This window comes from Thermobia domestica, chromosome 3 (genome assembly GCF_964235325.1).
Source record: "Thermobia domestica chromosome 3, izTheDome1.hap1.1, whole genome shotgun sequence".
NCBI classification, from domain to species: domain Eukaryota; kingdom Metazoa; phylum Arthropoda; class Insecta; order Zygentoma; family Lepismatidae; genus Thermobia; species Thermobia domestica.
Window position 1 is genome coordinate 161,099,952 of NC_137456.1, and position 24,730 is coordinate 161,124,681.

The 24,730-nt window shown below is 37.6% G+C and overlaps 1 protein-coding gene across 12 annotated transcripts in view; it reads left to right on the top strand.

The window, feature by feature from the left end:
- The window catches only part of RhoGAP71E (Rho GTPase activating protein at 71E), a 398,447-nt gene that overhangs the window by 281,300 nt on the left and 92,417 nt on the right, over positions 1-24,730 (top strand). For all 12 annotated transcript variants that reach the window (XR_014130685.1, XM_081751970.1, XM_081751966.1 and 9 more), the window contains 2 exons: positions 11,499-11,770; positions 23,528-23,729. Coding sequence is in view for 11 of the 12 variants with exons in the window: in XM_081751970.1 (XP_081608096.1) it covers positions 11,499-11,770; positions 23,528-23,729 (474 nt within the window). In the remaining variant the exon portion in view is untranslated. The remainder of the gene's footprint in view (positions 1-11,498; positions 11,771-23,527; positions 23,730-24,730) is intronic.

A 24,730-nucleotide genomic window follows, 5' to 3' on the forward strand; every position in this document is an offset into this window, starting at 1 on the left:
CTTTCAACTACCTTCAAGCTAACAAGGAAATTTGCCAATTTTCATTCAATGAAATTTTTCAAGATCATAATGATACACTGCCAACTGAAAAAGCAATAAGATCTGAACTGAAAGAAAATTACTCAGAAAATATTATTATATAAACGAACAAAGAATGCAGGGTGCAGAAGAACCGAAACTTACAAGAAAACAGCCTCAGCATGTGGTGCACACAGTCCTAACGAAGAGAGAACATTAAGAAGATGCCTACTACCATACTTTTGATTACGATGACCGCAAGTCCTACTTGCGATGAGGATGAAAGATATTTTGGTGTAGCTGCTGCAATTATGACATGAGAAGTTGTTATACCTTTTCTTTCCCATTTTGTGCTATTCCCTGTCTTGTTTTTCAAGATAGTAGTATCGAGAAGGCATTTTAAGGTCCCATGAATGAATAAATTAACGTCATTCAAAAATTATCTGCTGATGACTATTCTTCAGTTTCGTAACTTGGAATCTGATATTTTCAACAATTATTTGTTCTTCTGTCGTCATGATTCCCAACTTCTCTTCGTTTATATGCTTACGCTTTTGACGATCATACCATGCATCCGTGAGAATTTTATGCCCTGTATCACGGAAGCAAACTATGTTCTTTACGTTTTTGTTTGTTGGTATAATAATATCTTCTAAGTAATTTTCTTTCAGTTTAGTTCTTATTGATTTTTTTCAGTTGGCATCATTATAATTTTGAAAAATTTCACTGAATGAAAATTGGCACTCTTCCTTGTTAGTTTCCATAACATGATCTTTAACTTGAATTGTTTCGATGCGTTATACACTCTCACGCTCACTCACAAGTTTTTTTTTCTATCCTCTCTCTTTAAAAATTTATCTGATGTACATTGTTTACAAAACAGGCAGGCTTCTTGAAAATTACATCTTAGTACTTCTGACCTAAGGGCTATCGGCGTAGGTGATGAAGTACGTTGTGATAGCAATGCTTTGCTACTTCTTGTTTTTGTGTGAACTTTTCTACTCTTTTCATGAAGTGTAACACTTCTCAGTCCTTTTTTATTTTTTAACTATACATGTAACACCATCACCGAGAAGTTTCTCACAGATAAAACATTTTTCAGCTGACATCTTGAACATAGATGATCTAATAGACCTGATTACTTATCCTTGATCACACCTGCAATGAATGAAAAATATTTGGTCTAGGAATTAATTCGTCCGGGTGGACAAGAGATGGCGCAACGAACGGAGCGTCCCACAGTTCCGTGTATCCACACATGTGTTGCAAACCCCTGTCATCGCGTATCGTTCGTAGTATAGGGCAGTGGATTAAAGCGTCAACAACACCAGTTTGTAGTTAAGTGAACATGGCGCAATTTGTGCCTGATAAAGTGTTTTTGCGGGGTGTCCTGCTGCATTACTTTAACATGCAGAAAAGTGCGACTGAAAGTCATCGTATTTTGGTGGAAGTGTATGGTGACCATGCTCTAGCTGAGCGAACGTGTCAGAAGTGGTTTGCACGGTTTAGAAGTGGTGATTTCGGCTTGGCAGACCAAGAGCGAGCTGGACAGCCAAAAAAATTTCAAGACGAAGAATTGACAGCATTGCTCGAGCAGGATTCGTGTCAAACGCAGGAACAACTTGCAGCAGCATTAGGCATTGATCAAACAACAGTCTCCAAACGCTTGAAAGCCATGGGAATGATTCAAAAGATGTCACATTGGGTTCCACATGAATTGAAAGACAGAGACGTTGAAAGACGAAAAAACATTTGCGAATTGCTGCTTCAACGACAGAGCAGAAAGGGGTTTCTGCATCGAATTATTACGGGTGATGAGAAGTGGATCCATTACGAGAACCCTAAACGAAAAAAGGCCTGGGTGAAACCAGGTGAACCAGGTCCATCACAACCAAAACGAGATATTCACTGTGCAAAGGTTATGCTGTGCGTATGGTGGGATATGAAAGGTGTGGTGTACTATGAGCTGCTGCAACCGGGTGAAACTATGAATGGAGAACGTTATCGACGACAATTAATGCGTTTGAAGCAAGCTCTGGCCAGAACACGACCAGAATGGGAGAACAGACATGATAAACTTATTGTTCAACATGATAACGCTCGCCCACATGTCGCAAAACCGGTCAAAACCTATTTAGAAAATGTCGGATGGGAAGTTTGACCCCACCCGCCGTATTCACCAGACGTTGCTCCTTCGGACTACTACTTGTTCGATTGCATGAACGACGATTTGATTGGACAGCGGTTTACTTCTTCAGAAGATATCGAAACATGGGTCTCTGACTGGATCGCTTCCAAGGATGAGGACTTCTTTCGCCACGGAATCCGTACATTGCCTGACAGATGGGCGAAAGTGGTGGCTAGCGATGGACAATATTTTTCTTAAGGTATTTATGTATTTTGTGTTTGTACTACAGCTTCAATGTGTGCGTACCAACCGCACGAATTAATTCCTAGACCAAATATATTAATTTATATTTTATATAAGAAAATCACTAATACAAAATAGTATCAGAAAAGTTTCGTTAAGGTTCTACTACAAAGTGATGCTGAAAGAAAAATGCGTAATTTGCCACGCCTATAACATCTAAACGGTGCATTCCAGAGAAAAAAAAATGAAAAGAACATTTCTTGTAGAGAATTTAATGTAGATAATTTTTTTGTAATAACATGCTTTGATCTAAAATGCTTTCCATGCGAGATATTTACAAAAAAACTAATTTTTGGCGCCATTTTTCCAAGATGGCGGCCAAATCCGGGGTGGTAGAGTGGTGCAAAATTAATATATTGTTACGGACACTTATATAAAGAAAATAAAATTTGTTCCAGCTTTCCATCACTTTTTCCTTATTCGACCCTAAGTCATCCCTTATTGACTGGCCTAGTTACCATTTAAAATAGTCAGTGACTTTTTTTATGGTCTGACCCACTAAGGGAGTTATGAAGTTCTAAAATTTTCAGACGGTCTCCATTTTGAAACAGTATGACGGATCGGATTCGATATTTGTAATATGAATGAACTGATTAAATTTGGTTTTGAATCCATTCGATTTGAGAAAAGTTACTGTATTCATTAGAGGGCCTATAAAAGAAATGGATTCGACTATTATAGGAATAGATCGTGAGATCTCCGCAATAGGTATATTAAAAATTCCACACAAGCTTATTTCAAACCAAAATTATAAGGGGTCGCTGGCAAGAGGATGTGATAAAATAGGGGTCGTGATTAGAAATTAGGTTGAGAAGCACTGATCTAAGGTATTAGGCTGGTGATGGCATGACATCTGTCATGGGTTTGAAACCTGCTCAGTGCCTTGTGTGTTCTTTCTTCACCATTCATTATCATTAATTCATTTCCCTATCTCCTTTAGCCTAAAGGACATACTTATGGAACATAAATAAATAAATAAATAAATTGTTCTTCCTTGTTATTAATTTGTTTACAATTGTTTGTTGCTATTGGTCGATATTCTTTAAAGCGTGGGGAAGATCCTTTAACTTTGTTTTAAAGGGGATTGGGGGATTTGACAGGAACTGTTTGCGCGAGCTATGACGTAATTGGCATAACTTTGTGAAGGTCGTCGTGGACTTCGCCAAAAGGAAACGTCCTTGATGACGTAACAGGGGATCGTCCGACCTCGGGCTAGGGTTAAACAGGGGGAAGGATATATTTAGCTTCACGTAGCCGGAAGTGGTTGGTTCTGATCTTACGTCGTCAACGTTGAGATCGATAAACCATTCGCTTGAAATGACTAAAGAAGAAAGTACCTCCCTTCATGGTCCATGACGTAATTGATTCTTTCCTGCTGCTGTCCTTTTCTTTAACGACACTAAAAGGATGTAGGGCACATGACCTAATTTCTGCAGTGTTACCTTTCATAGATCACCGTCACAGACAATAAAAATAAGAACTGTCCTGTCGCTTCAACCTCTCTCTCTCTCTCTTTGCAGAGTGAAGTTCTGAAAATATTCATTCAAGAATACAAGTTATTTTCGTAGTATTTACGGAAATCCATTAAGCGATTGTTAGTGTAATGATATCAGAGAAATGTTACTGCAACTTACTAATTAAAAATTGGTATTACCAGGTAAATATTAAAATGGGAATTGTGACGGCTATCAGTATATTCAAGTGTATACAACTAGGAGTTCGATATAGCGAATGTAGTATATTGAATCTTATATTAAAATAAACAAAAGTAGCGTGGTTTAGTGGTACAGCGTTCATCCTGGTGCGAGGAGTTCGTGGTTTGATATAGATCACGTGAACTTGTGCTAAACAGCAGCATGTTGGTGGGTTTTTCGTGAGTTCTCATTTGCTCTCACATTCGTATACCACGAATTTCTTTCATCATTATAGGCCTGCACTTACATTAATCGCTCAGTTTCTTTAGCCGAAAGGGATAATCATGTAAAGGAAAACCAAAGGTTTAGATTCAAACACAAGGATATCCGTAGTTGCAAATGGAGAAATACTATCCGTAAAGCGGTTGATTCCAAAAGATGTCCCCGCTATGCAAATCCGCATTTTTTTAAAAAGGTTTAATGGATTTAAATTAAATTTGTTCATCACAGAAATTTAGAGTAATAAAGAAGTTTAAAAATTAATATACGTATATTAATAGAAATTAAATAATACAGGAAATTCTTTTAAAACATACAAAAGCTGTAAAATATATTCAATTGTAAATTTAAAAAAAAAAAATTGTTTCACGTTGAAAGATTAGTGACTATTTGTATAGGCCTAAAAGAAACTGAATTAGAATGTGCGAGGAGACGGGAGAATTCCACAGAGGTTGGTGTTCTATTGTTGACAGTGAGCCACCGTATCCCAATTTTTCAGTTGTGTCGAATCGACTTACATTTTATTTTCGCTTATACTCTCGTGTTCAAAATGTAATTCCTTTAAAAAAAAAAAAAAAAAAAAGCAAAGATAGGTTGGGGGAACGACGTACGTCATCCGCTGCCTGCCACCCCCTCCACCTTTTTACATTCACTTTTACCCTGACAATTAACAGGACAGTCAAGAACAATTGGTACAAAAATGTATCTGCTCACGTAGAAGCATAGCATAGATACTTTTGGACAAAACAAGTTGAAATACTTAGGAAGTATTTTCGATTTTTGCATTAGTTTCTGGCATAGGATGTCTAGACGGCGGCTTGCGAATACAAATGATATAGGCCTATAATGATTTGTTCGTTACATTTAACTTAATGTGTAACGGAATATTCTGAACTGAGACACATTAAATGGTCCAAAAATGGTGAAAGTGGTTGCTCAACCATCTCCGAAAATTATAAAAACTTGAGTGTGATGAACCTTATGTATGAGAAGGTCAATAACACTATTCACGTTGTCGTATGTACCAGGGGCGGATCCAGGACCGACTTCTGGGGGGGGGGGTTGTCATACTGCTACATTTAAGGGCTCTAAACTTTGGGATGAGTTTTATTTATATATATAAAATAAGAACGTTTCCTCTTCTGGGGGGATCGCCCCTGGTATGTACATGTGTTTCTGAATGGCGGCCATCTTTTTTGTCGGTGGAGTGTCCATTTTTGCATTTGCAAGCGTGTACGAAAACTACAGTTGCTCAGGTTGCACGAATCAGACGAACACCAAACAAAAACGAATATTTATTGGAGAAACTGAGGTACACAGACAGTATGTATTCTTGCTTCTAAATAAATATTCAGGGCTGCAAACCACTACATGAAATCACCAGAAAAAGTATAGAAAATTACATTTTTAAAAGGGCTGTATGTTGGAATGGCATAAAGTGGGAGGGGGGGATCAGAAATTTTGTGCTGAATACTATTGCAATTAAAGAATCTACAGAAATATCCACAGTTATAATTGTACTGGCACCGAGATTTGTGGGGGTCCGAAAGCTGAAGTTTGTGATTTTGATGCCATTTTGGGAGTATAATATCTCAGGAGGGTGAAGTGCTAAAAATCGCTGCTTAGGCCACAAAGTAATTCCGTGTGTGAAAAAACTATTGCAAAAAAAAAAGAAGAAGAAGAAGTGAAGACATGATAAAAAACGCGAAGAAAGCACGTGCGTGACGATGGTAGCCCGGAAAAATTTAAATGATCGGATTTTTTTCATGCTAAATGTCAAAAACAACGCATGGTCCAGCAATTAGGCCCGCTTTCGTTTGCATTCAGTTGTCCAAAAGCTTGCGAGTGGCGTTTGTTCCGTCTTTCTAGCTCCATGATGATTGCCACGTCTGTAGAGTTAGCTCCACCTTGCACCCACAATACCCGTCGTCTAACTGGATCGCGGTATTAAGGCACTCAGTGTATCAGCAAAATGTCATTGTAATCCAATCCCAGTCACGGAAGTTAATGTGTTCACAAGGTTGCGTTATATAGAATGTAAAGTAGATTGATTTGTTGTATGAAAGTGTGATTAGTACATTTTCGAGACAAATAACTACCAGGGCAAAGCTGGGTGTTCATTTTCTTTTCTTTTTGTTTTTGAAATCCCATAAATGTGTCCATGCCGTTTTATGCGAGTTTGTTGGAAGTGAATTATCCTTCGAGTTCCAGTGCACTCTTTCCCAGAGATGTTATTCAACGTAAAGGTGCATTATAAACACGAAGGAAAGAAACTCGTGATCGGTATTGTAAAGTTATTTGCATGAATCGGTACATGTCAAAACAATGTCAAACTATTTTTACTCTTCATTTCTTTTGCTTTCCAGAGTTTATGCAGAAACTATCATTTAGTACTTATACAACATTGAAAGACAACATTTACGAATAAGAGAACACGTTTTATCACTAAACTATACTTTAGCTAACTGCATGCTTTGCCACCACCCCCCCTCGTTTGCTTTTCATATCTGCCATGCACTTCATATATCAAAGCCTTCGCTTCTTAATACCGGTACTTTTCTTGTTCACTCATTTTATTTTTAACAGCAATATTTATTTTGTCATCCACTAAATATTGACTGCTCGTTATGAATCATCATCCCTTATTAATTACGTTAGATCTTTATTTAATACCATTTCTGTTTTACTTTCCGAGGTCACTAGAAAAGTTTTGAGACTGCTATGGGTACACACATCTTTGTTTCAACTACTAAAACTTTTCGAAGTATTTTCCCCGACATTCCACAGAGCGTCTCATTCTTCTAAACCAGTCCTGGTTAGTACTGGTGCTACAGGGTTTCAAATACCGCACCTAGCTGGTCTTTGTAGACATTCACAGGATATCCACGAAACCGAAAACCGATATCCACGAAGTTTTTGTTTCAACATAGGGAACAAAAAAAGTAATGTAGTGCCAGATCGGGACTGTAGGGCGATGTGATCATGGGCGCCCGAAAGTGGGGCAGGCCCCCTCTGGCTCACGAAGATGTATACGTAATACAGCAAACCACGTATATTAAATACCAGACGTAATATAACAACCATGGAGGTGGGCTCACCTCTAGAGCACTTTCTCCGGGCGCCCCTGGATGTGATAAAAGTTTAACAGGCACGGGCAATGAAATCAATTGTTTTATATTCAGAATGGGCTAAAGCTTTGTCATGGTGTAGCAGAATTTCTCACAAACTAGCCTTTGGTCGCTTCTCCCTGATTCTGTTGAACTCTTCCGGTAGACAGACGCTTGCGTACCACTTAACTGTGCGTTGATCTTCAGAGTAACCGTAGCCACATGTCCACGTTTTAAAAGTATGTAGCGGCCACGGTGGCTCAGTGCTAGATGCCTTACCTCCTAGTGCATCAATATTTTCTTCTGTCATTGCTGTTGATGGCCTTCCACTGCACCCCTCGACTGTAATCAGATCTGGTCCCGTTTATATTCTGAAAAGCAACGACGCGCCGTTGCACGCGATGGTACTCTCTCCCCAGATGCTCGCGTCAACCCTCCCAGCGATTCCCAATTCATTTAAATGACATTTAAAGTGGTACAGACTCATGGCTCACGAATTCCTTGTTTTCAGTGGAAACTCCGATCACTTGGTAACTTAGCTTAGCACGTGATATGACATGATCGTCGCGAGACTAAGAGGGCTTACTTACAAAGGAAAGATGCTCCTCATGCAAGCAAAATTTTGTTCCTGGAGTGTCCCGCTTGGCTGCATTTCAAAAATATCGTAGTCTCCCTCGTAAAACGATCAATCAATAGAAAGGAAGTTATGGATATTTTAAATTTTAAGACGGTCGCCATTTTCGAACAAGATGACATATCGAAGAAAAAAAATTCGAAACAAAAGTTGTAGAAATCCTTACGAAGATTAAAAAAAAAATTCTCTCTAGCATCGATATTAAGGAAGTTGCAGATCTTTTAAAAATACATGGGTCGGATTTTGAATCCAATATTTGTGATAATTTTCTTGTTTGTCAGTTTTAAAAATCTACGAGCATGCCAAGATTTGAGTTTATATTCCAATTTGAAGTACCTAAACCTTTAGGTTTTTCATTTAAAAATAACCCCATTCGATTTTTCTTTTCCCGCTTAGACTCTTTACACACTAAAAATATTCATTTTTGGCAGTTTTTCTGTGGATTAGTTAAATCCTGGGATGAATGTTCGAATCCAAGAAGATCGGGAATGGGGAACGGTAGAAACTTCATAACGAGGAGCTGCATAATTTATACAGTTTACCAAACATCGTTATGGTAATCAAGTCTAGAGGCTCAGGTGAGCAGGGCATGTAGCCAGAATGGAAGAAAGTAGGAACTTTAAATTTCTAACTGGAAATCTAATCGGAAAACAACCATTAGGAAGACTTAGGCGTAGATGTGAGGACAATATTAAGATGGATCTCGCAGAAATAGGAATACAAAGTAGAAACTGCACCCATTTGGCTAAGAATAGCAGTCAGTTAAGAGCTTTTATGAACGCGACATTGAACCTTCACGTTCCATAGGCCTAGAATGAGAGAGTTCGAGAGTCTACAAGTATGCCAAATTTTATCATTGCAATCTTATCGGAAATGGCTAATAACTATGAGGTGTGTAAGAGGTGTCCCACTAAAATATAACGGGGAAAGATTTTTCAGTTCCATATTATTAACTTAGAAAGTAAAGATGGAAATCAGTATTTTATAATTTTATCGAAATTTTTGTTTATACCACGTACATGGATTTTTTAATTTTGTTCTTTCTATCCGCTCGTTAAATCGTCTCGACAAGCCGAAAAAGAATAGCTTATGTCTACAAATGTGAATAATGTTGTCTGTCTCCATTGTATAACTTCTGCATCATGTAACATGGTTTATGCAACAGATTGTAACAAACTGTAAGAACTTCCTAGTTAAATTATGCTGATGAACTTATTTCTCTCAAACTGACACTTTTCTGTACACCTCGAGAGTTTGGATTTAATGTACTGTCTTCCGTTGTATATAAACTGAAGACTTCCTAGTTTCACTCGGTCTCTAGTATAGTCTCCTGTAACTAGCACACCAACACCTTAAACTTTCAGAGATAAATAGCTGAACCCGCAACGCTAACTCTGAACTCAACCTGTCTTATGAGAAGTAACACTCTCAATTACCATCTATCTTCATCCTGTGTCTTCCTGGATAAGCAATGAATCCAATGGACTCTGTCTCATTCATCGATATACGACGAACCGTTTCCAGTTTCATAAGAGGGAAGCCATATACATCATGAACAGCATGTTAGCACTACATCAAACACTCTGTATTTCCTAAATGTTCACTGAAAAACTATAAGTTCAAATATAAAACAACTTCTGTGTCAAGAAGTTGATTTCTACGAAAAGACTTCAAGATTACAGATACAAGGTTGGTAAATTACGTGTGTCTTTATGGCACTGAATATTGTAGTATTGAACCTCTATCTTCAGCCCTATAACAGTGCCATTAAGGCATGTCGTCAATATAGAGGCCCACTAAAGTTGGACATATTTATTTTTCGTGATGTTCTTAAGTAACAGGATCAGAAACCCACAAGCGTACGAAATTTGAAGTTTTCATTCCAATTCCATTTACCTAAAATATGAGATTTAATATCCAGAAAAGTGCTTATTTAAGTAACCTGGGGAATTTATTCATCTCTCTTTCTACCTCCTGAATATATATATATAATATCTGCTGAAGCTATAAGCATGCCACATTTCAACTTTTCACATCTACCGGAAATACCCATGATTTTTAAGTCAGTGAGTCAGTTCATGTAGCTGCGGTATTTGAGGTAATATCCCTATCCATCTTAAAACCAGTGAAAATGATAATCGTTAGAATAGCGACTGGCCTCGTTTTAACAAATAGCGATTCATATATAGACTGACGGTAAAATCCCAAAATGAAAATGTTGAGTAAAAAGTCTAGTTTTTACTTCAGAACTGGTGGGACATACACCCAGGCGCATTCTTTTGGCGACTATTTGAACCATTTCCACAGTGAATACTAGAGAGCCCGTTGTTCACTGAGCAGTGTTCGGCACAAAGGCCACATTTTGACATTAAACCGAAATTTTCCATTTTTGGCACTTAGCACGAATTTTATTTTCAGTCTACATAGTTTCGCGTTATGCCATTCAGAGATTTGTTGAGCAGTATAAATATTTGTCAACTCTGAAAATGCCCGCTTGCGTTTGGGAAAAGTACTAATTTTCCATTAATTTCAGTTTGAGTCTGCATGAATTTGTTGCATTTTATTTTAATGTAGCTGTATAATCGAAAGGGATGTTTTTAATGTTGAGTTTGAATTTTACTGAAATAATATAATAGGATTTTCAAATTAGAAAGAAAATATTTACAGTTCTTGCTAGAAATTAGTTTTTGAAATCATAAGTTGTTGTAGAACAAATAAGCTGCATGTATCTGATTTGCGGATTTGAGTACAGATACGGACAGAGATGTTGAAGATGCGGATAGAAATGTAACTTAGGTGCTGTACGAATGCAGATGTCTATTTTATATCCGCCAGATCTCTAAGGCTTATGTTCAATCATATTTTAAAAATAGCAGTAGATTTTACTACAGTATAATGTCTCGAAATTATTTTTGCTTGTTCACAAGAAGATAAAATAGACATGTTCCTTGCTTTCTAACAAGAAAAGGAATACTTTCTAGTTTTTCATCATCCATGTTTTATATTATTCTATATCCTTGAAAGACTAGAAAGCTGAAAAAAGGTATAAGCAGTCCCTGGAGATTTGGCAAACTACCTTTGCAAATGACACGAAGATTTTTTTTTAAGGATCTGAAACGTAGTACGTAAAATTCCAGACTTTAGGTAACTGTCGACATATACAATTGTATATAATTGATCAATAGACTGGCGAGAAACCGAACTTCACTCTATTAAATTCTGTGACGATGTCTACAGTACTTTGTTAATTGTAAAATTTTAGTTCATAACATTTCTTAGTTTTAGTAAACGTTACAGAGATAATAAAATAAGCCTTATTTAATAGTTAATAACTAATATTTTATTCTTTTTTCTCTCTCTCATCCTTTTGAAACACACGTGTTCATTTATTTCAGGTATTAATTCTGAAATTGAATAAAGAAGCACCGTTCAAAAAGGACGTATTCAGGGCACCAGGACATCAGGGTAACATGAAAAAGTTGATACACTTCCTCCAAAATGGGCGCTTAGTTAATATTGATAATTTTTCGGTCTACACAATTGCATCGGTATTGAAGAAATTTTTGAGAAAGTTGCCAGGTGGTATTTTTGGCCGTGAAGGAGAACAACAGCTATTTGAGATCATTGAACTTGAAAGTATGGAGGAACAAAGGGACCAGATTCATAAGTAAGTACATACTCATATTTTTAATAATGTTTCATGTCATGAAAAAGCTTCCATTAGAAGATAAATTCCGTTTAACCATTAATTAATTAGTTTATTTACATCATCCAAAAGGGACTATTTTAGTTTTCCATTGTGTTCATCGGATTTGAACTCGCCTGTGCACTTAGGGTCGAATTAATACTCTGACACCCGAAACTTTACTTATGGGACCACTGAACTTAAAAAAAAAACTGCATTTCTTGTGTTGTAAATTGTAGTGACCAAGTTGTCCACAATTGATTCAATGGCGGGCGTCAGGATTGCGAAAAGGGAAATGCTTATTATAATCTGTAACACAGAAACGATCGCAATACAACATATTAATTTATTCTGTACCGTATAGTATAAGATAGGGGAAAGGGACTCATAATATGCCGCTCTAGGCTTCAGCCTGTTCAGCCCAATCCGGACCTTCGTATACTTCATTGAGATTGATTTGTGTTCACATTACTTATGTCGGATTTCCTGAGCAAGTACTTAAATTTTGCTCTTGAGAACTGAGCCGTTATCCGTTATCTTTCAATAATACGACAGAACCGCATTGGCGGCGCCAGGTTAGGATAAGAAGAGTGTGTTAGATTTTGTTTCAAAATCGAGAAGGTATGGGCAGATGATTGTGATTTATGCAGAATTTTGTAATTTGGAGGTTAATGAAAGTTTGTAAATGGTAGTTTACAGAGAATAAAACATGAATAAGGATACATAAGTCAGAACAAATATGGCTTTTACGCAACAAGCATAATTTATTTCATAATTCGTTAATAAATGAAAGTATCTGTATGTACCCGAGATCAAATGGTAAGCACAATTCTGAATTACGATAGTAATTGATAATATGCCAGTAATTTATGAGGAAACTAAGAATATTTGGCTTAATGTTGTACTAAATGACTTTTGCAAATGACTTTTAGTACTATTCTTTGCCCTCGGTTGTAGGATTTTCTAAAATTACGTTTAAAATGGGAGCGGGACTGATTAGCACTTATAGAAAGTGTTTCCCTTCTCACAGGAATCAATTCGATGGTTTGGAAAATATAAATCTGACAAGTAAAAAAGTACGACTTTCGAGAAGTGAAACTTTTGACTAACGTGTCACTGTCGTCATAAGAATCCTGAAAATCTGTACTAAAATGTTTTAAAATCATATATAACTAGTGTGTGCATAACTTAAGACGAGATACATAAAGTAACGTGTAAAATATTGCGTAGTCGATGAAAGCATGTTGTCAAACCGTGTTTTGAGATCAGTTCATCAAACCGTGTTGTCAAATGTTTAAATTTGTTATAAAGAATGTGATTTAGTAGTTTAATAGAAAAAATGGAATTTCAGCAATTCTTGTGTATAAGCACCCATTGAGCTTCGACAAAATAGTGAAAACCGATTTAGTGCACACTTCAAGTACAAGCTTAAAATTTACAACTATCGAAACTGTTACGTTGAAAAGGTTACTAGAGCCTGTGTATTTCACCTGTGCCCTCGGAAACTGTGAACTATACTTCGGCCCCGCCGCCCTCTGGTGGATGAAACCCTCCCTTTGCGTAGCGAAACAAGTGAATGACCTCGGCTTGTTGCCAATTTGTCATTCAGTCGTTTGGTCTTGACGAGTGAAGATCGTAGGCTACTTAGAGTATCTAGCAAGACAAAGCACAGAAAAAGTCCGTGAAATAATTCATTGTGGCAACGCTTCCGCATCCAACAATTGAAAAATCTTGGGCGCAGCAACTTGTTCCTCCTCTTTTGAGAGAGGCACGGGAAATCACATATTGACAGCAGCGCCAGCAAGGGCACAATTCAAATAGAAAGACTAGTATCCATCACGTATGAATTCGATTACTGATTCATTCGTATTGTTTAGCAACGAGTTTTTAAGAGAATTTCAAAGCTCGTCAGTCGCGAGCTGGTTTGCAGAACGTTAAAAGTTGAAGATGTATTGACACATTAAAGGTTCTACTTTGTGTTTAGCAATATTGTTGGAGTGGTCTCAAATGATTATAATGCCTCACAAGTTACCTTACTTGAAGTCACATATCCGGCATACTGCAGCTAAAAGTTTTCACAAAATTAATCTCACAAACTCATAACACTGCAATAACATGTGAGACAATATATTGTAAATTACCACCAGTCTTAAAATTAGTCTATTAGTGATATTTCAATTGAGAACATAATGAAAATATCCAATTCTTTGGGTTGCTTACTGTGTTAGCAAAATGTATTAATTCAAAGTAACTTTTCTATGCTTCCTGCAGTTTGTTTTGTAATTCTGTTCTTGTGGTATTGTTACCACTAGAATATGCTGTTATTTTACAAAATCTGATTGTATCTGATTTTTAAGTGATCACCGAAGTTAAAATGTTTCCAATCTCTTGTGCGCCCATGTTTTAGAATAGGTAAGATCCTTTAAAACTTTATTACTGCATCCAGTCATTTTAGGTTGCAAGTTTTAGCACTGCAATTATATAAAATTTGAACCTACAATTTCATGAGAAACGTAACACTTTGAATATATACGTATATTATTTCATATTTAACCAAAATTTGTTTATATATCGTGAATATTTGCCTACGTTCTTGTAGTCTTTGCTGTCTTTACGTTGTCATTGTCATTTACTTCCTTATCAGCGACCTTGACAAATCCACCGTCTCGTCAAAGTTAGGATAATTAACAGTAATCTGTATATTTGAAATTATACGAAGTAACTGCAGTAATTACTTCAAGTTACGAAGTTTTAATAATTACAAAGTTTTAATTCACTGGTCACTTTTTCTAGATCTGGTTAACTCCATTGGGAAGTTTTTGTATCCCAAAAGAACAATATACTGTGAATCACGTTTGCAAAGACGTTAACTGTTTAGAATTGAGGTCGCATTCTGTGTGTAGTAGTAATACCTATGTAGAAAAAATATTTTAATGTGTTTTAAATGATTACATTGTCACGTAATTATTCAGCATTTCAGTTTATCGCTTTATACACCTGAATATGCATGCAAAAACACATTAATTGTATGTTTAATTTGTGAGTTTATGAAGAGAATTACAATTATTACAATTGGTCAGTCAGTCAGTCTTCTTAATTTTAGGTGATACATCCTTTTACGTTCTGTTTTTCGTTACATTTCTTGAAATTCTCCATTTAAAATGGTGTAACGTAACACAATTGTTAGCTATCGGTTATAAACAGGGTGGGAAAAAATCATTTTTTGATTTTTTAAAAAATTAAATCGATTTTTTATTTAAATCTTTCTCCTCGTATAATACAAGTCGCACACTGAAGAAAAAAACATTAGGAATTAGTATTAAATGTTAATTATGCCATTTAAGTGAAAGTACCGTATTGGGGTTGGATTTTGAATTAATCCCCAATCGTTAACCTATTTCAATCCCAAATAATTTTTCTTAAGTATTAAGGAAAAAGCAACGTTTATCAACATGACACTTTTAAAAGTCAAGTGATTTATATCAATCCACCCTGGTTATAAATAAAGAAGTTACTCGATTGGCGACTTATTTAATATCAAAAAGCATCTAGTTATATTCAGAAAATGTAGGGTAGGTAATTCTATTAGCCAGTTTTTTGGTATCAGGTTGCAAAAGAAAGCGTACACCAAGCTTACTCGGTAGTAGAGCTCTCACTGTTGGTGCTACGAGTAGTAGCAGATTCAGTTCAAGATTATGCAGACTTTTCTCTAGTTGTATTGTCACTCTTCCAGTTCAGTTTCTCTTAACGTTTATGAAACACCAAACGAAAGACAGCTTTCCCTACTGGTCTAACGGCTACCGCATTTGGCTTTTGTGCATGTGGTCCCAGCTTCGATTCCCGATAGAACACAAAAATATTTCATCAAACGAAATACATTATATACAGGGTGTTAATGAACTATACCACCTACTTTAAGAGGTGATTCGAAACAAAAAGAAGAAGAAGAAAAATAACTCATGTGGATCAGAGAGGAAAATGAATACTTTCAGAGCCAGGGCCGTCCAGTATTGTGGGAATAAATTCATCGCAACATGCGTTACTTCGAACACGAGGAACCGTGGAGTAGCGATCCATATCAGCATAAAGGAAGTCCAAACCCTATCGAAAAAGGTACATTTCACCGAAGTGCAATGGGTGCGTAAGAGAGACTCCACAGGGGATAATTCCCAGACATACTCAACCCATACTCAAACTTGAAAGTAAATCCAAATTAGACAAAAAGTAAGCCTTGACAGCAGTGGACACGAAATGCGCCGGCGGGAAGTCGGAAATGTTAGAGACCACCACCTCCATGTTATCTCGTGTTTGGAGTAACGCGTGCGGCTGTGTAGTTTTCAATCTTTTGAACGGTTCTTGCTCTCCGTCTCTTCCACACATGCCCATATGATTTTTTTTTTTTAAAGTACCTGTTTTGTTGTGAGAAATCACCTGTTGCAATTTGTTGATATGGTTCATTAATACCCTATTAACGTGGTGCTGTCACCTCATTTCTGCGCATTGTCAGACGCTATCGTACGATATATACTGTATGTGTAGCTAGAAGTGAAGCCCTCTCGAAGCAATTGGTAAAAGTGACAGAATGGGTAAACCGCGCAATTTGAATGCCTTCGATCGAGGATAGATAATACGAAGGACTTTCGATTTCAGAAATTGTGCGAGAAGTGAGGTTTTCTTTTTCCACAGGATTAAAAGTATGACGAGAGTACACTGGCAACGAAAAAAGGAAAAACAAACGGATAAATTTCAAGGGACAAGTAACTTGAAATGATCGTGATCTTTGAAAACTAAGCCGTATCGTGCATAACCAGCGTCACCAAACCTTAGCCCAAATGGCCACTGAATTAAATAAAGTGTCTTATTAGATTGTTAGTCGATCAACTGTGCATGAACTCCGTTTATATAGGCTCGCTTCACTGCATGGGCCACAAAGCACCTTGTCTGAACTATCTACGATTAGTAGCGAGTAATATAGAATGATGAGCATCGATTCCGACTGCATCGTGCTGGGTAGGCTTCGAATATGGCGCCAGCCCATAACACCTTCCATGTTGCCAGGTTTGAACTGTACAAAGTCATGACTGCTCCGTGATGGCCTGGGGTGATCACTTTCGGCAGTTTGGGATCTTTGGTACATACACTACGTAACCTTACAACATCGAAGTATTTAGAGGTGATGGGTATCACTTACATCCCTTCATTCTTTTTGCTATCCGGATGGAAATGGAGTGTACCAACAAGACAGTTGCTCCTGTTGTAGTTCCTGTTTGGCTATCGTCTAGTTCGTAAAATATTTCACAGACTTCTCCGTGCTGAAATGGCCATCGAGGCAAGAAACCTGCTTACGTCTCATTGAACTCCTGGAATACTCCTGATAAAAGTGTGGAAGCGTTGTCCTCCTCCGGCGTCCCTAGCTGATTTACGGAAAATTCTGGAAGGCGTGAGGTATATCATACCTTCGGTCCACTTGAAATAATGTCTCGCTGTGTTGGCAGTTTTTGTCAAGACCAAAGGAGCAATAACTCGTTGCTATCAGATAACCTTAATTCACTGGCACTTCAGTATATATGTGGGGTATCTCAAAAATCATGGTTAATATTTTCATATCAGAAGCCATTGGTAATTTTAAAAATGCTGAAAACCTATATCCCAGTAATTTGAGTGGTTGACGTGTGAAATTACCGTAATTCGGTCAGTGGCGATGATAAAGGCTACAAGAGAACAATTAAAAGTATTAAATGACAAAAGGAGTCAAGTACTATATAGTTTGAAAGATATTTATGGTGTAACTACAACGTCTCTGTATTCTCTGTTCAAAATGACAGATAACCAAATTTCAGAAATCGACATACAATTAAATCTGAATCCACCTTCAGTATTTTTTCATGTGACTATAGCGTCACCCGAGGGGACAGGCGTGGATAGCTCAAAATTCTGAATAGCAAAGGAATTTACGTTTTATATTTGAAGTGTCTTTGAAAGGAAAATATTTTAGCAGAACTACAACGTTTCTATGGGGTTTTCTGTACTATATATATATATATAAAAGGGTGATTTTCATTTACATGGAAAATTTTCAACTTCAGATTTTCCTTGGTCTCACCCCGTCAGTTTTTTCCAATGTATATGTTAGTGATTTGTGCAAATTTTCAGCAAAATTGGTTAACATTCAGTGGTCGCTCATCCACGTGCAATTATAAAGTTAAATCAGATTTATTTCTAAAATAACAATTATGTTACAGAATATATTATCTTTCAGTTCTTACGTTAAAATCATGATATTTTTCGTTAATTGAAGAATATTAACTTGAAATTAAAATACGTAAAAATAATAAGCACTAATTTGCACCTCCTAAGTCTGCAACACAACAGTTTATTCTAAAATGGCTTTATAATAGTGCTTGTATTAGCGTTCGGATACTTGTTCCGATGATCCTGAACCACCTGTAGAAGACACTGCAGTTGATCTTCGTCCTTGACAACCGATTTGGAGTAGGTTTCGATAAGAGCAACGCCTCGTTCAGCATTGTCGTTGACAACACGCAACTTCTGGACAATCTGTAAACCGTGTTAACTCTCCTGTAAGTGCCAACTTTCGGATTCAGCTTTGATGAAATCTGTGTCTATTCCCAACAAGGCGAAGAAATTTTTGGTGTTCTTCGTGACAAAGTCAGAGATATATATTGAAATCGGGAACAGTTTTTTCTGTCGATTTTTCTATCGTCTGTAACTGTGCCCGCTTCAGAAGTTTATTCTCGCCAGTTCGGGTTTCTAGAGCCTTCACCGTCTTTCGCTTTTCCTCAAAAGAAACACCAGGATCGAAAAATGAAAGGGCAATCAGATTCTCACTCAGGTACCAAAGATGACCAGCAAATTTCTTAAATGCCACCGTTGATATCTTTTCATTGTTGCTCTTGTAGGCCAGAAGATGTTGAAGGAATTCCAAGTCATTCCTTGGGGCCTGGAGTGGAAGAGATGCAGTGAACCATACTTTAAGGTGTTCCTTAACAACGAAAATGCAAATATATCTAAGTCCCATTGTTTCTCCATAAGTTAACCTACACTGGCCGCGGAACATCCACATTTTGAGTGCGTAGATAACCTTAGCCATCCATCTTGCACAATGAACTGCCCCTGGGATGCGAAACCTCACTCCACGAGGTGGTGTTCCTCCCAGAAATATAACAGCGAGCTCTAGCATCTCTCGGTAATCTTCTCGTGGATGGGGAAATAGAAAGTTGACTTTGAGCGAAATCTATAATGGATGATTTGACGTCCTTGACAGCTGAGAGGACATACGGATCCTCCACGCCTGTCTCATACTTTGATTGGTCTATCTGTGCCCATGAATCTTAATCTTTTAAAAATCTTGATGTCTGGTCCGCTTGACGGGGCCCCCATGCAAACTAAGAATACAGCAGCAATCACAAGTTCAAAAATATGGTGTCTGCAAGCAAAGTACAACAGTTCCTTGTTGAGTTTCGTTTCAAGTGAAGCGCAAGCACCAGCTTTTGTTCCTGTATTGCTGGCCGTTGTATCGAAGCATATTCCACGGACAGCACCTGTTAGATTCTACTTATTTAAAAGTTCTAAAACTGCTGTTGCTATAACAGTCCCTGTTCCGAAATTTAACTTTGGAACACCCAAAAGTTGATCCTCAATTCTAGGGCTGGAAACAATAACCGGAAGGCGATCGATCACTTCTTTTCCAGATATATCTGGCAACAACTTTCCGTCCTAGTGTATAATCAAAGGCCCTTCTGGCTTAAACTGCTCTTGCAGATTGGCTGAAAGAGAAGAGTGGATTTGTTGCCTCTCCTTTCTTATCGTGGAGTAACTTACACAATAATCATTGACATTCTTTCCCATGCCTTCTAGGGTTGCTGCTATTACTAAAGCTGCTTTTCGGTTACTGATATTTGTTCTATCTAGAGTGGCAGCTAGTTTAGGTGTTATTATAGATGATGGTCCAGCTTCACTAATATCTACTGGTTGGTCAGATGATTTTTGAGACACAATTTGACGATCAAAACTAGGGTCAATTGTTTCACCGACATCAGGCTCAGAGTCGGAGGAATCCATTTCGACGGCAGTCCTGACACCGTGAATTTCTAACTTTCGCTTCTCACGTTCAATTCTTAGCAGTTGTTCCATTTTTCTTTTCTCCGTTCAGCGTTCTTTTCCCGCCAATTTCAAATCAACACTAGTTATGCAGCCGCAACGACCCTTTTCACGCTGTGCCACAAGAAACTCCCGATCATCCTTGTTTGTTATCAATTTCAGTGCATCCGCGTGTGCGATATCGAACAAATCATCCAAATGTCTTCTCATTACGATGTTGCGCTTCACCCTTTCTTTTTCCATTCTTTTATAAGCGCATCCAAACGTCGTGAAGCTTTTCTATTTGGTCTAGGAATTAATTCGTGCGGTTGGTACGCACACATTGAAGCTGTAGTACAAACACAAAATACATAAATACCTTAAGAAAAATATTGTCCATCGCTAGCCACCACTTTCGCCCATCTGTCAGGCAATGTACGGATTCCGTGGCGAAAGAAGTCCTCATCCTTGGAAGCGATCCAGTCAGAGACCCATGTTTCGATATCTTCTGAAGAAGTAAACCGCTGTCCAATCAAATCGTTGTTCATGCAATCGAACAAGTAGTAGTCCGAAGGAGCAACGTCTGGTGAATACGCGGGTGGGGTAAAACTTCCCATCCGACATTTTCTAAATAGGTTTTGACCGGTTTTGCGACATGTGGGCGAGCGTTATCATGTTGAACAATAAGTTTATCATGTCTGTTCTCCCATTCTGGTCGTGTTCTGGCCAGAGCTTGCTTCAAACGCATTAATTGTCGTCGATAACGTTCTCCATTCATAGTTTCACCCGGTTGCAGCAGCTCATAGTACACCACACCTTTCATATCCCACCATATGCACAGCATAACCTTTGCACAGTGAATATCTCGTTTTGATTGTGATGGACCTGGTTCACCTGGTTTCACCCAGGCCTTTTTTCGTTTAGGGTTCTCGTAATGGATCCACTTCTCATCACCCGTAATAATTCGATGCAGAAACCCCTTTCTGCTCTGTCGTTGAAGCAGCAATTCGCAAATGTTTTTTCGTCTTTCAACGTCTCTGTCTTTCAATTCATGTGGAACCCAATGTGACATCTTTTGAATCATTCCCATGGCTTTCAAGCGTTTGGAGACTGTTGTTTGATCAACGCCTAATGCTGCTGCAAGTTGTTCCTGCGTTTGACACGAATCCTGCTCGAGCAATGCTGTCAATTCTTCGTCTTGAAATTTTTTTGGCTGTCCAGCTCGCTCTTGGTCTGCCAAGCCGAAATCACCACTTCTAAACCGTGCAAACCACTTCTGACACGTTCGCTCAGCTAGAGCATGGTCACCATACACTTCCACTAAAATACGATGACTTTCAGTCGCACTTTTCTGCATGTTAAAGTAATGCAGCAGGACACCCCGCAAAAACACTTTATCAGGCACAAATTGCGCCATGTTCACTTAACTACAAACTGGTGTTGTTGACGCTTTAATCCACTGCCCTATACTACGAACGATACGCGATGACAGGGGTTTGCAACACATGTGTGGATACACGGAACTGTGGGACGCTCCGTTCGTTGCGCCATCTCTTGTCCACCCGCACGAATTAATTCCTAGACCAAATATTTTGTTTATCACGTGTTGTACACTTCGAATGGGGATCCGGGCTTTTGACCAAAATACACTCACATTCTTGGCGACTTCTCGCGAACTATCACGGGTAGTTTTCTTAAGATTCCTATGGTAATAAAAGAAATTGCACAGGACTTGACGGTTGGATGGAAGTTTACTACCTTTGATTTTACACTCCGCGGACCTGTCCAGAAGGTATAATAAAGTTCTACTTCTCGTTGAAATATCTGATTCTGCCGATTCGGATACACTCGTCATGCTTATGCAACTCACAACAATGTTTTATAACAACAAAAAAGCAGTTACCTCCTCCGAGTCGCGTATTTTGTGATGAAAATCTTTCTTCTAACAATTCACAATATATCACTACACTAAATGAAGCATTGAATGCGGATCAAAGATTACATAGCAATTCACTAATTCAACAACACTACATACGTTAATTCGTGTTAGATTTTAACAAAATGTTTTTTTCACAAGTCACTGTCTACTTCTCAAGAAAAGAAAACGTAATGGCTAATTAATAACAGTAATCAGTTAAAGTTGGTAAATCCAATGGCTAAAGTATTACATTGCTGCATGGCTTCGGTTAACTCTTTTATTTTTATGTACACCACGAACATTACCGCCCTAGTACTTTCTTCTTCCACTCTGCTCAGACTTGCTGAGCAATGTTGCCAGGCTCATGCGGAGTAGAAGTTACTCAATATGATAAAATAACCACCAAAAACAAGTAAGGGAAAGTTTTGAAATTAAGAAATTAAAACGAAAAGAGTATATGACAATCGGTGTCAAGACTAAGAAAACTTCGTTAATGAAGGTTAATCTCAGTGATCTGAAACGAGGGATCCCGTAGCTTTATGGCTGCAGCTCTCGAGTCCGGCGCTTGTGGTCCCAGGTTCGAGTCCTGCAAAGAGTCCAACGCCTCGAATACAAACCCAAGTAGTGGTTCAGATCCGACACTGTATAGCACCGCTTCTGAAGACAAACCTAAAACCCAACAGAAACAAATGACCTGAAATACAGCATAATGTTATAATTTGGCATATGCTTTATGCCTGATGAGCGACCTCTAAATATTAATTAATGTAGATCATATTTTGCACAAAATTTTCTTCTATACAAAGGAACATTTTTGGGGAGTGACACACAAAAAATTCCAATATGATTTTTTTAATCACCCTAATATAATATATATATATATATATATATATATATATATATATATATATATATATATATATATATACACATTCTTTAAAGTCAGTTTCGGAAATTTGCTTGTCTGTTAGTTTTCATAGAATCTACATAGAAAAAATGAGACAATCTTCATTTAATGTCTCAATGTCTCACAATTATCTCCTTTAGGCTAAAGGAGACGGATGAATAAGGCAAGTGAATGATCAAAGAATCAGTGAAATAAGGATGTGGGAGGAAATACGAGTACCCCGAGGAAACTCACGGACACTATGTTGTCTACTACAAACTTACCTGGCCGTGGATCGAACTATGGACCCCATGCACCAGAGGTAAGCGCTCTACCACTGAGCTACCGTACCCCCCAAAACCTATGTAGAAACGACGTGATTGTACGTACATTTTTGCTGTACAAAGACTTATTGGAGAATATATTATTTGATCCCGTTAAAACTTTTAGGTGGCCTCAGCCGAACTCCTCGGGCAACATCTCTGATCGAATTTTATTAGCCCAAAATATCCATTTAAGTCAGTGAAATATCGGGTTCAGATTTGGTCGTATTTTAAACCTATCAGGAAATGTTGAGGGTAGATTCAGGCTTAATTATGTATTTCTTAAATTTGATTGTCCTTCATTTTGGATAGAGATGGCAGTCTTCAGTGATATTTATTTCCAATGGTGTTTTAATAAGTAACGTTATATCCATATATGTAGAATCTCTTTCTAACAAAAGAATATTTCATTTGGTTTCATATTGCAGAAACCAATCAGTAGCATTTCTAATTAAAATTATTCGTATTAGTAATTGTATTTTTAAGCTAAATTGATTATATTATTTTTGTAGGTTAATCACCTCTCTCCCAGTTTACACACAGCGTTTGCTTGTGCTTCTTTTTGGAACATTCCGTGTAATAGCTACCAATGCCGAGCGAGCGCAAACTGGAATGACATCAGAAGCTTTAGGGGTATCCGTAGCGCCTTCCTTTTTTCAAAGCTGCGTTAGTGATGGAAAACAGGCCAAAATGGAAGACGTAATGAGGTTTAAGGTAACCATAATGTCGATTTTCTTAAAAAAGAGAAAGAAATAATTGTAAATAATTAGATAATGATGTTGCAATCACAATGCATGCATTAATGGAGCATTTTTATTTATCACAAAACTGCATTTTTCACCATTGAATTTTTTTAATAGTGTCGAAAAATTTTTATAAATTAACTGTAAGCATTTTTTTTTCAGATGTCTTATTTTTATGAATAAAACGCTAGCATGGCGCATGCCAATAATTGTGTGAAGGAAAGTGCGTGGTTAAAGGCTCTTACATTCTTGAACCCATTGAGTAACAATGTATCATAATTTCCCGTACGAGGGTGGTTTACAAAATAGTATTCTTGGCTCCGTCTTTTTTCATATTATATGGAGTCTGCGTTTCCATCTTTCTTTTCTTCTACTCTTAGCTGTTCTGGATCTCTTCGATTCTTTTTCCATCTCATCTTGGGTTTTTCTCTCCTCTTACCTAATACTTGGAGTTTTCCCATTCTTTTACCCACAGTCTTCGTTTCTTTGTTCTATATGTCCAAGCCATCTCAGCCTCAATTGTTGAAACGTTTTGCTCAAGGGTCACACTTTAACAATCCCTCTTACATGATCGTACCTTATCGTGTTCGTTCTCGCCATATCATACATCTATCTTAACATCATCTCCCCACTCTCACCGTCTTCTGGGCCCTGTGATTCCCCAGTCCACAAAATAGTGTTTTATATTAGTTGCTCATTAGTGTACCTATGAGTCGAATATCACTTTCATAGTAGGTACCTTTCTCATCTGGGCCACGTGGATCTGATTTATTGCAATAGGAGTACAAAATCTTGGTGTGCGATGTGCATTCTTCATTAAAATCTTCTGTATTTTATGACGTGACGTGATATACATATTCGCACGTTTTCTTTCCTTTGTGTTGACAAAAGTTTTCCATGTTCTTAAAAAACTTGTAACTTTTTAAAATTTTCTTTCTGAAATATGGGTTGTGTGTGTACATGTTATTAATC